A 14,502-nucleotide genomic window follows, 5' to 3' on the forward strand; every position below is an offset into this window, starting at 1 on the left:
CTAACCCGTTTTTACTGCCAGCTAATCAGGACGGTTCACTGTATACAAAGTGAATCCCAAGAACCACTGGCAACTTGAATCTTCTGTAATATGAGTGCTGACTCAACAACTGGAAATCATACTTTAGTTGAAGAAAAATGGCAGCAGCATTAGTTTAATAGAGAATATAAGGGTCTTACTGCTGACGCACAGATCATGTTGAGGAGCAGCTTTGACTCTGTGGCCATCTTTTTTTCAGATATTATGTTCACAGTAATTGTAGGCTTAGTACCTGGTGAGTTTAATGTATTCAGCTTGACCTTGTCTGGCTTTACCAGCGATTATGAGTCATTTTTATGATAAAATCTGATTTATTGCCACATGTTTTCATCAATTAAAAAACAGGAGGACCAACACTGGTTGCCTTGGCGTCTAAAAGTCCTGGGCTGAAGTGCAGCGTTCCCACTCAAGCCTCACCAACACACTGAAGCACACTTACAGGAGAGAGACTAAACAGGAGGAGATCGATGTGAAGTGATCGAGGTTATGAAGACTTACGTTGGCCCCACTGGCCGCTGTTGGGGTTCAGGTAGTTGGGATAAAGCCCCTGGGGTTTGTCCAGGCGATTCAGTACTTTCCGGATGTTCATTACCTGATAATAAAAGAGAAAGACAACAAATGTGTCACGTACTGCACAGCTCACTTAGAGAAATATTTCAGCATGTAAAGTACCCTAAAATACAGACTATAAGTCACACTAGTATATAAGACGCAGTCTGTTTTTGGGAGTCTCCCACAGGAATAGAAAAAAGGTTCAAACTCGCTTCCTGTGTGACGACTTCCATTGCCTTCAGCAAAGTCCACAACGTGCTGTTTCTGTGCAGCTTTGTAGCACTTTAGAGTACCATGTGTTTTTTCCATGTCAAGTTTGTAATCTTGCTATTTACCTGTAACTACGGTAACAATGACAGTTGTTAAGAATGAATCAACAGCCTGTGAGCAATTTGCCTAAAGTCGTGCCTCCTAAGTCCCGCCTCTGCTGGTCACTTGTTGTTTTGAATCTTTTCTATCAAACCAGCACTCCACAAGGTTTATCTACTTCACAGTATACCACAGTTTTCTTTAAATGCAACATCACTACCTCAAGAGGGAGAAAACATAGTAAAGAGTGGCACCTCCAGTGAGGTCCACGCCGCTATGTAGCTCGGCAGATTTTGCAAAGTGAAGCGGCCGCTTGCAATACAAAATGAAGGGGGGCTAAATTTAAGTTGTTTCAGGTCGTGTGAAGTGTGGGTCCATGATGGTGGCTCCACTTTGGGTCATGATGGTGCATGTCTATAAGAACATTATACTGGTTTCTGCTGGTATATGGGGTACACTGGTTTATAGGAAGAAACCCACTTTCAAGATGATAAATTAGGTTAATTAATGTTACAGCAATTATTTTCAACTACAAATGCACTTTTGATAGACTTATTCAAAATATTGAAAAATGCAATACCCAAATGAAAACACTGACACATTTTTAGATGAAAAGTGAATCCAATGATAATGTTTGGCAAAAAAAAAAATGGTTCATTTCTTAAAAATTATTATCCTGTATAAAAGGCACAAAGAAAGACAACTAACCAACTCAGTATCTGTATGTAGATTTAAGGTAAAGAGTTGAAGATTCCTGTGTGTTCAGCAGTTTTCAGTTTCCACGTTTGCTTTCAGTAAAAAGCTTCTCTCAAAGTTTCAACAGCGAGTTCAAAAGTGCAGATGGAAATCCTGCACCAACGCCTCTTCTCAGAGTGGGTAAAGTAATATTATCTATTCTAATGTGTGTCTGTCTCTTACCTTCTGTGCAAACTCAGGATTTCCTGAGAGTTTGCTGAGGTGCATGAATTCCAGATGCAGGGTGCCGTACTCTGCCAGGATGGAGCTGCCACCTGATGCCCACGGCCAGTTTCTACCAATACCACTGGACAGAGAGAGAGAGAGAGAGGTGTTTAGTGAAACAACATCATCAACAACAACAACAACAACAACAACAACAACAACAACAACAACAACACAAAGGCATACTGAAACAAAACTGGTGTTTTAAAAAAAGAATAAATCACATTTTGGGGGGATTTGAGTGGAGTTGTTTGGGTGACAATAACACTATGCTGCCGAACATCAGGAGGATATACCAAGAGATTTATTTTGATTCGAAACCTGGTGATACAGCAGCAGGTTATTAAAGCAATAAAACAGCAGAGAAATAAATACACTGTAAATGTACCCTCCGGGCCGTTGGCTTTCATTGGCCTCATCTTTGTGACCACCAGGTCCAGGAGCATCACATTTGATTTCTGAGCAAATCTACCTGATCCCTTCTAGATTTTACCTACTTGCCCGCATATGTCGGCTTTGTTGGGCAGATTAGGCGACAGACGACATTTTTAACCACGTCGAGTTCCAGCCGACTGCAGCAGTCTCGCCGGTTTGGGTGGAACATTTTCTCCCTTCTGTTTTCATACGCTCTGTCACTCTCTCCCTCGACTCTCCCAGTGATTTTCTTTTCTTTAAATGCAGATTTTTGCCCGTTTTTAGGTCAGGAACCAGTGGTTTAGGAACATTTACCACACTTGCAGTTATGACATCGAGAATTGTATATGCAGGAGTTGGAAAAAATATCAGTCTGCCCCAGAGTCTTACAACCGGACATACGGGCAGGACTGAATGTGTAGCCCATGCAAAACTACAAAATTAAAAGCATCAAATTTAGTTTTAATCAAAAAGAATGTTGTTTTAAAATGTAAACACACATTACAGGGAAGTGGAGGTGTCAATGTGCAGTGTTTGGAGTTTTAAATGTGTTATTACAGTGTACTGTGTAAGGGTGAGTATGTCAATGCACTGAACTGGTACCATGAACAATCAGCCTCCAAAATAAATCAGATTTCTGATTAATTATAATGTCACACTGACAAACAAACAACAGTGTGGTCCGAGCAGAGAGTAATTTGTTGGTTATAGCTAGAACAAATGTCAACAACCAGTGTTAAGTGACCCATATGTGGAATATATTTCTGATTCAAGCTGTGGAAAGAGTCCGTCATTTCAGCCCATTCCTCAAACTAGACTAGATTTTGAAGAAAATAACAGAATGATATCCAATATTGTATCACATTTTCTCTTGACTCATTTTGGAAATTCCTGAACTTGTTCTCACTTATTTATAATTCTCACTAATAGCAGCCGATATGTGGGCGCTCACACAAGAATACATTATGAGTCATTCGTCACCACACAAATAAGCTGACAGCTGAAAAGAGGGAATACATCTTTAATAGTCACTCTAAAAACTCTGTGTGACTCAGCAGTCATACTTGGATTGTGAGTAAAAGTGTTCCTTCAGTGTACCTGATAGTTCAGTAAGCCTTTAATATTTCTCATCCTGCGCCTTGGTGACATTAACAACAGGCTTTAGAAATCAGCACCTGCCGCCTGCAAAAAGGTGTTTTTGTGAAGTGTCAGGTGATTTTGCTCGACCTGTTGTGACGCATGAAGATGGGATTGTGTGCGCTCACAATATGAATAGATCCAGCAGAAGAAATATATGAATGTGGTGACTCTCCTCATATGAGCTCATACTGTACACTTTTAAAACAAGAAATGGATTATCTCGCCTCTCCGTTGAGGTTTAGTAACAGGAAGTCAGCCTTTGGGGACATAGCTGCAATGAAGACTCTAACCAGCCTCTAAATAATGAACTAAAATAACTAAAACATGTTTTTTGTTTTCTATTGATGAGCGAGACTCGGAGCATGTCAGTATTTTCTTTATCAGTCAAAACATTTCCCTTCTTCTTCTACTTTTTAAAAAGATATTTTTGTCTTCAACTGAAGAGAGACAGGAAGTGTAGGGAGGAGAGAGAGCGGGGATGACATGCAGAAAAGCACTGAGGTCGGATTCAAACCCGCAGCCACTATACTGCAGACTACAGCCTCTGTTCATGGGCCGCAAAACATAACCACTAGGCTACAGGCGCCCCAACATTTTCCTTCTTCAAACAGCCCACTACTTGAATACTACAAGCCTTGATTATCTTTTATACATCATCACACGACGTGGCCTGGTAAAATAAAGTAGCTGGTTAAAGAATGTGTGGCTGGAGGATTTTTGAATCCATCAGTCACAGTGGCAGCTAGGTGAAAAAGTAATTTTTCCAAATGGATACTGACTGTGTTACATTACTGTCTTTGCACTCAATCTGTCATATTTGTGGATGTTTTTGTGCTTTTCTTTTTTTCTGCACTTGACTTTAGCAACACGTCTCATCCTTGCCTGTATCCGCCCTATCAATCAAAACTGGAAGGACCCTGCCCTCTTCCCCGCCTGTCGCCGGTGGTGACAATGAATCTGTAATCGTGTGTGATGTGTCTGACGCGCTCGACAAGGACAGAGGGCTGAGCAACATGATGCGTTTGTGTGCGCTGGATCATTAGAGCCACTGACAGATCACTTCCAGGCCGAGGACCGACGCCTCTGGTGGCGAGGCTTCAAGATCCTCCTCATGAATACACATTAACAATTCACCACGCTGAGACACACACACAGCAGGATGGCCGCGCTGCTACAAGTGGACGCACGGACATGAACCGCACACACGGGACACATCCAAGAAATTAGAAAAAGGAGGAGGAGGAGGAGGAGGAGGAGGAGAGTGAAGTGGGAGAAGAGCCACACACACACACACACACACACACACACACACACACACACACACACACACACACACACACACACACACACACACACACACACACACACACACACACACACACACACACACACACACACACACACACACACACACACACACACACACACACACACACACACACACACACACACACACACACACACACACACACACACACACACACAGCTCTTCAGAGAGGTGCATGAACATACTAATTATCCCCCCTTCAACTCATCATGCTGCACAAGCCATAATTTGTTTCCCATTACACCATGGATTTAATCAAGTCAACCAAACACAGAGAGGACTACAGCAGCATCAGCCAGCGAGCAGAGAGACACACAACCAGGTCAGAGAACACAACTGCTGGGTGAAAGATCCCTGATTAAGAAGAGAGCTGCGTCTTTGTTCACTTTAGTCTGCCGCAGACATTCAAAGAGGATATTAAAGTCTGCAATTCTCTGCACACAACTTAAACACATGCAGAGTCTTTGGCCCTCCATATTACCACTGTATCTATAGGCTAAGCCTTACTTTATATATTTAGTTTAAATTCCAAACAAATATTGATAATGTAATTTTGACTATATGATAAATACTAATTAAAGGGTATCTTCTGATAAGTCTGGTACTTTGGGCTAGGCTAAATATCAAAACAGTGTTTATATGTTGAATATGTCAGAAAGGATGTGGGTTAGTATACTAAATGTATTAAAATGATATTTCCACTACAGTCACAATTCTTTGTCAACATGTGTTAAGTCCAGTGTAGAAATAAGTGTAAAAAGTGCGGTTGGGAGTTCGGTGCCTTGCTCAAGGGCGCCTCTGCAGTGCTCAGGAAGTGCCCTGGCACCTCTCCAGCTACTGAAACCAGAACCCAGGTCCTCACAGACTGAGCTACTGCCGCCCCCAATAGGTCCATCAGCTGTTGACTGAGACCAACACTAACATTGAAGAAATCTTTAAATCAGTTCAGCCAGTGGGAATTTAATTTCTTCATGTGGAAATACATTTGCAAAATGTAAAACACGAGTCTGACGTGTTAAAATGTTATTTTCAGTAGTGAAAACCAAATATGAGTCAGCTGAGAGGACACACATTTCTGTGTACCTGAGATGATGTACTTCAATCTTAAATACACAGAGTAGAGTGTTACTTAGAAGAAGAACACAACATTATTTCTTTATCTCCACTCTCTGCTGCCGCCTCCGCTTTCCCTCAGTCGCCTGTAGACTTTGAATTGTCTCTCCATCTTTGTCAATCCTTTTATAAACCCTGTGATGAACGATAAATCTCTTCTCTTAGGCGGTGAGGCAAACACACACCTTACCAACTCACCCCTGTCCACCCCTGTCCACCCCAATCCCCCCCCCCCCCCCCCCCCCCCAAAGCCCCGCTGTGAGAAAACACTAAATCTCTGTTAAGGAGAACAAAACAAAGACAGCAGGGAAAAGCTGCCGAGTAAATCCAACAGACACAAACCAATGAAGAGCAGATATAGGGAATAATACTGGAGACGGATGGATGAGGGCGTGTCTGGAATATGATTTATCCGATCAGGCTGTCTGAAAGTGTCAGAGAGATAAGTTAGAAACCAATGTCAAAAGGAAAAAGGCTGAAAAACCACAAGAAAATAAACTGCTCGGGGCAGAATAACAACTCTGGGAATTAATCTAAATCAACAGAATTGCACTTTTCAGATATATTTAACCATAAATAATAATAGGCCTGGTTAAAAATATTTAATCATCAATGCATTGCAATTATTTTTTTCACAATTCAATATCGATTCAAGGAAATCCTGAGATCCATTATTTCCGTTGTAATTACGCACCACTCCTGTGGGGGCGCTGTGGGTGCCGCTGTACCTCTGCATACTTTAATGTTTTATTCTTCGTTTTTTAAAAGATAATGCAACAATAAAATACATTTTTGAGTCAGTTTGTTGTAAACCTATACAAATAATGCACAAATTATAATTCAACAAATATCAGAAGGTACTGTGATTTGTTATCTGGGTATTTCTGTCATCTGTATGTATTAATAAAATCGATATGGAAGCATATTGATCAATATCGAAACCTAAACGAATCATGATCCAAAGAATCAAATTGAATGGTGAGGTTGTGGATAATACCCAGCTTTAATAAATAACATGTTAAAGTATGTTGAATTCATAAGCAATAAAACCTTTTACAATTCTAAAAAGTAAGGTGTTAGTTGCACCAGTTTTACTTTGTCTTGGATAATAAATGGCTTTACAGTGAGGAGCTGTATTTTGGCATCTACTCAGGCGTCTGTAAAAAGCTGCACATCTTATGTCTTTGCTAGTGTACATGTGTAGGTACAGTAGTGATTTCAGCTGGGAAAACAATGAAAATGGTTATTTTGTGAGAAAATCCTCCAATTAGACTGGCGCCCTTAATGTTTCTCCTCTCATTAAATCTCACACTGACTGAGCTGTGATTGAAATAAACCATGATTAATAATTCATGATTGTAAACCAAATTAAATCATCGGGTCAGGGAGCTGCCGCTGCTCCAATTAGGGTGAAATGAACCACATGGCTGTTTTCTGATGGAAACTCATTGTTGTTCCTCTCCTCTTCCTGTTCTGGGATTTCCAAACTGGCACTCATCCACTGCCGCACAGATCAGTACAACTGTATTAGTCCATCTGACGGGAGTCCACTGTTGTGTTTGACTACTGATGCAGATGTCCCGCTGGCCCAGTTTCCAGAGCACAGTTATTAACCAGCCTGCTCATCGTCCCCTTTCCTCACATGGGATATAATAAAACTTTATAAATCCACTGTTTGGTTCATGAACTCTCATTGAACTTCAAACTATACTGCAATGTCTTAAAATGTTCTCTACAGGTGGCAACGATTTGAGCACATCTTTTAAAAAAGACATCAGACACAAGGCATTAACTTTCTACAATAAAGCAATGATATCTACTAATGAGTTTCTTTCTTTGACTGATTCTCAGTTGGCTTCATTTTCACAGCAGCCCGGAGTATAAAGACTCATACTAAAGGCCGGCTGAATAAAATGTCTCATTTTGTTAAATTAAAGCCACAAACGAGAGGCATAGAGGTACCACAATTTTTGGTGAAATGTTCCATTAATGAGGCTTTCTTTAAACCAAACAGTAGAAATAATCAGGGGAATGTCTTTATTTGTGTTATTTATTATTTATGTAAAAATAAATGTAACAGTGACCCAGTATAAGCAAACTTTAGAGAGTTTTTTTTTCAGTTTAGACCAGTGTATCATTGGACATTTATTATAAACTAGGAGGTAAACCAGGATCATCTACCTCTGACAGGATCGATAAGATGCAGATTGTTTGGCTAATAATAAAACATGCTCATAGATCTAAGACACTAGATCTTTTTGATTAAGTAACACAAGTTCAAGAGGATATTTGGTACCAATTTGAAATTAGAACTTTCCATGTTTATGGGTTTATTATGGACATATGAATATTACAATGCCATTGGTTTGCATAGTCATACTGGTCCGTCTTGCTACAGGATATGGAAACAGCCAAAGAACAGGAGTGCTGCTGTAAAATGTATGGTTGTCGGTTTTCAGTTTGAGCCACTAAAGTTACAATGTAGGCCTGCTAGAGTACAACCGGGATAATCACTGGCTAATTGGGAGAAGGTGAAGGTCCATGATCCAATCATGATCAGTAGATTACCATATGGAAACAACTAACCAATAGTGTTCGGGTTTGAAAGGTTGAAAGGTTTTCAGATGGCCAAGGAACCTGGGTCGTAGAGGGGAGTTGATGCTGACCTGTACTGTGTTTTAGAGATGGAGTTACTACAGTCCATTACTTTAGGGACAATACCGTAACAACTGGGCATAATGGGAATATCTCCATAAAGATCATAGACACTACGAGGTCACATTATTTGTCAGTTACAGTTTCCAATGATGACTTTAAATTTTAAATTTAAACGATCCAAGTCAGATCTAACTGGCAATTTAAGATCATTGACCAAACTTCTGTTGAGAAAGGTAGACGGGAAAATGTTGTATTTCTTCAGCCTTGGTTGGTATGTCAATCTAGATAACCTCTATTACTTTGTGCAGCAATGATGTTTATCATGGAAACAAGAAAACCAAAAGTTGAAGGGGTCCATGCAACAAAAAAATGCTTCCAAATCCTCGACCTAGAAAAAAGTAGGCCATTACAGATTGTGAATTATGAGAGTCTGCATTGGAGGACATATTGCAGTCCTATTGAAGTTCTGTCTATCTTGTTTGTCCTTTCGGGGGTGTCCAATCTTTTCATTATTCAACCTCCCACATCCGCAGCCATTTCCTGGCCAGCTGTGAAATGACAAATCCAAGCCCTGCTCATTTTATGCCCTCCAGTCCATTCTCCAGTCCAACAACTGTGATTTTAATTCTGTGGTGCCAAGCGGTAACTTGGAGAAAACAGAAGCGGCTTTTCATCTCCATAAATAAGTGTGTCAAAGCAGGAAATGCCCCTTCATGCTCCTCTAGTATCATGTTAGAAAGCACTCCTCCAATTTATTTGTACTCAGTCCTTGGATGAAGCCAACATTTTCGCCCATTTTGTTCCTTTTCATTGCCCCACTCATCCATGCCATGACCTCAAGTTTTCCTCTTGCTTTTTCTCCCTCAATTTCTCTTCCTCTCTTGTCTTAAAATCTATTGTGCTTCTCCTCCTCAGGGTGCAGAGCAAATGTGAATTGCAATAGATTCACAGTTAGCAGCTTAATTAGAGGCCTTAAATCATGGCTGCCTTCCACTGCCTCGGGTTAGAGCGAAGGAGAGCTGCACTGAGTGTTTGAATTTGTGTGTTTGCTATGAAAAGAAAAATGTCTGGATACTCTGAATGCCAGACTTTTATTTGTTGGTAAAAAGGTGCCTTAAAGCAGTGAAGTGTTACCCTGCCATTACCTAGGAAAAACAATATGCAAAAAGTTGCAAAAGTGTACTGAAAGAAATCATTAAGGGCCGTAATATCGCCCACATATATTTCCTAGTGGTAATTTATCTGTTGCATAAAGGCTATTGTCAGATGTATTAGCCCAAAAAGCAACAAGGAGTAGCAGTACAAGACCATTGAATATGTGTGGACCTGTCAAAACAGTGTTGCTATAACAGTGTACATCTGGAAAGAAACTTGGCAGGTCTTTCTGGCTGACGAACTCTGAGCACAAACTGCTCATCATGTCCACGAGTTGTGTTGAAGCAAATGAAACGTCTACGTACCGTGTCATTTTAAATAATAATACAGGCTTTTGTTTACTTCAGTTTGTGAAATCCCCCTGCCATCATTCTGGAAAGGTGTCAATACAAGGCCTGTAATTATTTTCAAACTAAACTCATGCACAGTAAATATCGAAAAGACAATCTGCCTACAAATTTACACCAGAAATAATATTTAGTTGTTTACCAAATTAGGATACCGTAAGACAGCCCATCTATGTAAACCTGCTGCACTGTGGGGGGGAAGAGACTCCTGGTTATATAACCACTAATGAGGGCTGTGACGGCCTGCAGTTGTTTAAAGCATAGGCTGCATAAAAAGTACGGATGGAAAAGGTTGGTTTTTATCATTTTAACATTTATTTCCATTTCTACAGCCAACACAAGCAGCAGATTCCTCCCCTTCTCTCCTGCCACTCACCGAGGTTTAAATAGTTTTAGTCTTTATCCAGATCATCATCCAGGAGACTCTGAGAAGCAGTAACATTCTGTAGACGTACTTATGAATCCCCAGCTGATCTTTAACAGTCTTTCTCACACTGGTATGCATACTAACATTTTTCTGTGATTCTTGGACTGAAGTTGAAGTTCACCTTTGATTTTTGTCTTGCTGTCTTTTCTCCTTATCTTTGATCTTCAAACTATTTTAACACTACATGCATTGGGGCCTCTATTGTATTTGAGTTGTCAAAACATGCAGCTACACCAGGCTAGTAAAAAGGACTGAGTCTTAAAGGAGCAATACCTAAGATATCTACTGAACTGAATCATAAAGTGACCTTACTATATGATCAGACATTAAGGAAACATGCTATGTTGAAGTGCTGGCTTCTCTGACAACAATGCAGCAGCCAGTATGTCCTCCTTCTAAGTTTGGGAAACCATCAGGTGTTGCAGTAATGGAAGGGGGCAAGAGAACTGGTTCAGATAGAAGTGATTGTACCCGACCTAAAAAGCCTCTGCATGTTTCTGATAAGCTCCACGAGCAGAATCTTGTTAAAACTAGGATAGGAAAGGTTTACAGACCGATGCAGAGCTGGCTAAACACTGAAGCTTCAGTGTCCTCGACATGGCAACCTGTGTGCGCCTCGACTCTAGAGAGGAGGGGGCGGGGGGAGACAGCTCTCTACAATGTTTTGGATTTAAATTTTCAAGTTATTTGCTGTCTACTGGGGGTGGGCTTTTCCCCGTCTGCTGTATAATGTTTTTTGATGTGACAACAAAACAAAAATCTTAGTCTGTTTTTTTTTCATGGTTCATTAAATTGTGTTGGGATTATTTTTTAAGACAATTTATTCTTGCATGATAATAAATTAACAACAGTTTTTTTGTGTTTTATAGCTGTTAAACGTGGGTTATTAGGGATACAGTATATGGCTATGCAAAGCATTTTTTTCCCCCTATAGTTGTTCTACATGGCTGGGACTCTGGGATGTTAACAGACAAATTGGCCATATAAAAAAAGAAAGTCTAACCTAAACTCTGACACACTCCCACAATGCCTCTTCCCATTAAGGCCAGTCAGTTTGTGGTGCACTGGGAGTGATTTGCAAGAGTTTTATCAGCCTGAGTGTTAATAGAAGAGCTATGGGACATGCTGGCAAACGCTGATAACGACTGGGTAACTAGTGTGCATGTGTGCATGGGTGTGTGTGTGTGTTTGCAAAGTGAGGGGGAAAGAAAGTGTCAGAGGAAGTTGGGGTAGTCTTTGGTTGGTAAAGTGCTGCTTCAGGGTCTTCTGCTAAAGCAAAGCAGCTTAAGACAGCAACACATGTACAGGCGGTATACTGGAGGAAAGTGTTTCTATTTATTCTTGCATTAATGATTAAGGGATCGATTGTGTGACTTCTTCTTGAAAGCATCCAGTGGAATCAAAATGTTCTAACTCATTCATAAAGTGACACTTCTGCTAAGCCCTCCAATAATTTACTTCTCTGCCAAAGTTGTCATCGTCTGAATATTTTACCAGATGAGACATTTTAACCATGCTTTTCTTTGCCTTTATTCAAGCAAAATTGGTGGAAAATGTTCCTCTGTCAGTCCACGTTTCCTCTGGTGAGGCTAGAGTCCGTGACAGATCAATCTAGCAAATCAATCGGATCTGAGCAGCATTTTCCGCTCAGTTAGTGGCAATCAATGGGTTTATGTACGGGCAGAACGAAAGGGAGAGAGAGAGGGGAGGAGGAGGAGGGAAAGGGAGGAAAGTGGAGGGGGATCTAGGAGTCCATGAGCCGTTCTCTGATCCTTTATGAGGGGCTGTAACCTCTGATTTATAAGATCTCGTAGCGGCCACGTTGAGGCTGTTTCAAGTGTCTCTTGAAGATTAATGGAGAGAACATCAAGACAAAATGTCCAACTGATCAGCCAGATGAATAATTCTACAAAGCTTTTATTTGAAATGATATCATGATTTATTCAGGGAGCTTCAACAAACATGCTATATGTTGTTTCATCCTGGTTTATTGCTGGTCTTTTTCTTCTGGGTGCTCTTCATCAGTTGGACTCATTAATGCATGGATTTATGAGAACTCTCTTTTGACATAAATCAGATTCATCAGTGTGAACTCTTGTAATAAGAATCCAATTCACACGATTGCCACAGAAAATTATAAAATTCAAATAAAGGGGTAAAGATATTGGGAAGTATTTGCAGAACTGGGTTCTTATAATATCTTTAAGAATAACTTGCAGTTCTTGTGCTGACAGTGTTTTATTTAACTTTCACCTTGGGGCGTCACGGTAAAGGTGCACTCTAACAACCTATGACATCACTGTGGAGTCAGGTCACCAGGACTGGACATTTCTAAACACACCAAACCACATCCACCAGTGAAGTAAATCTAGCCAGCATTCATGAGGTGTCAGAATATCCAGAAAAAGTTTGTAAAGAAAGACTGGGAAGACTCATGTGAACATCCCCGAAAGCAGGAACAAGAACTTGGGAAATTGAGAGACATTTTCAATACATGACATGCCGAGTTGATGTCCTTTCAAGTAGAATCAGAGCAGATAAGGGTCTGTGTCCACTCACAGCTTTTTTAAAATGCAGGCAGCGCCCACAACCTCAGTTTCAGAAAGCTTCTCCTGTGGACCTACAGGTGGCAGATTACAAACATTATCTTGCAGAGCTTAAGCTGTCCTGGGCAGTGACCGTTACATCTGTTTTAAATAGCTCTGTAGGCTCATTATTTGCCTTTAAACAAAGGAATTTCACAAAGAAAATGTAAAAGAACAGTGTCCTGCTATCCTCTCACTGTGCTTGTTTACATCCAGGTATTAGAGCAGGGAGAGCAGGTGCATTAACTGAAGCTACAGTAAGTCTACGGCTACAGCCCCATCTAGTGGCAGGTGGCTGCGTTACAGTTTGAGCACAACATTTGACCGGCATCGAGGGCGGAAATATTAATAATTTGTTTAACGGACTAGTAATTCTGGTGCTGACTATCTTGGGCGATGTCATTTCACAGTTTAGTCGACTAACATGCACATCCCTAGTTGTAACTGTGTGTGTCTCTTAGAGTGACCTAGATTGGTTCTAACTAATAAAATACAACAGACCTTTGGAACAGGGTCCATGAGTCCACATTACGGCTCATAAAAACACACATACATTGGGCCATTGAAGGAGCAGGTCGATGCAGGTTAAGATCTCTTTAATGATGATGAACAAAGTTATCGTCCCAAAAAATTGGACAAAAAAAGAAAGCTCCTATTTAAACTGGTTCTCATATTAATGTGTCTTTACCAGCTGCAAACCCACTGCTCCCGTAGAAAAAGCAGCTCAGGCGGATATTGTTGGATCTGGTTCTCTGTAATGATCAAAGAACATTTGAGCAAACAAGGTTTTTCTCTGTGTATGAGAAATAACAGTTTAAAGCTGGCCTTGTTTCTCGCGGCCCCTTTTGGGCTTTTTCAGATAGCTACAGGGTATAGTCGTGAAAGAACTGCAGAGAGGGAATAAAGAGAACAAGGCCACGGAGGGTATTGGACCTACAATACCATGTCCTGAAACAGAATTTAGATACTGGGTCACTTCAGGCAAGATAGATGGACTGAGCGAGGACGGAGAGGGAATACAGAGGAGCGGAGAAAAGAAAAGGTTTTTAAAAATGAAGGAGAAGAAAGAAAAAAAAAAAAGGAAAGGGAATGAGAGGGGAGAAATGGGGTTGGAGGGAGGGACGATAATTGGGCCTCATTTGCAAGTGTGTCTGAGTGTTTTGTACTGATTTATTCTGCCTCAATCTGGGTCAAGGTTATGTATGCAGTCTAACAGCAGAAGTACATCACTGATGTTCTCAACCAACCCAGTTATGAGGTTTTTGATTCAGTTTTTGTCACTCTTCTTCACTATAATTAAAATGTGAAGTGGCAGGGAAACCTCAAAACAGGTCGGGCATCTTTTTTTAAAATTCTAAAATCTAAAGAGATCATTCACAAATACCGCAGAGGGCTGCAGGGAGAACATGTTTGTGGAGGACCAACTGGGTCTGGAGTATCTTCCTACCACTTAGGGCGCTTTCACACTATGTAAAG

At 40.7% G+C, this 14,502-nt stretch overlaps 1 protein-coding gene across 1 annotated transcript in view; it reads right to left on the bottom strand.

The window, feature by feature from the left end:
* Nucleotides 1-14,502, bottom strand: part of man1a1 (mannosidase, alpha, class 1A, member 1) — a 156,172-nt gene that overhangs the window by 20,465 nt on the left and 121,205 nt on the right. Inside the window, exons 6-7 of the mRNA XM_061051620.1 lie at nucleotides 1,819-1,942; nucleotides 538-631 (exon numbers count right to left, since the gene is read on the bottom strand). Coding sequence (XP_060907603.1) covers nucleotides 538-631; nucleotides 1,819-1,942 — 218 coding nt within the window. The remainder of the gene's footprint in view (nucleotides 1-537; nucleotides 632-1,818; nucleotides 1,943-14,502) is intronic.

This window comes from Labrus mixtus, chromosome 12 (assembly GCF_963584025.1).
Source record: "Labrus mixtus chromosome 12, fLabMix1.1, whole genome shotgun sequence".
Taxonomy (NCBI): domain Eukaryota; kingdom Metazoa; phylum Chordata; class Actinopteri; order Labriformes; family Labridae; genus Labrus; species Labrus mixtus.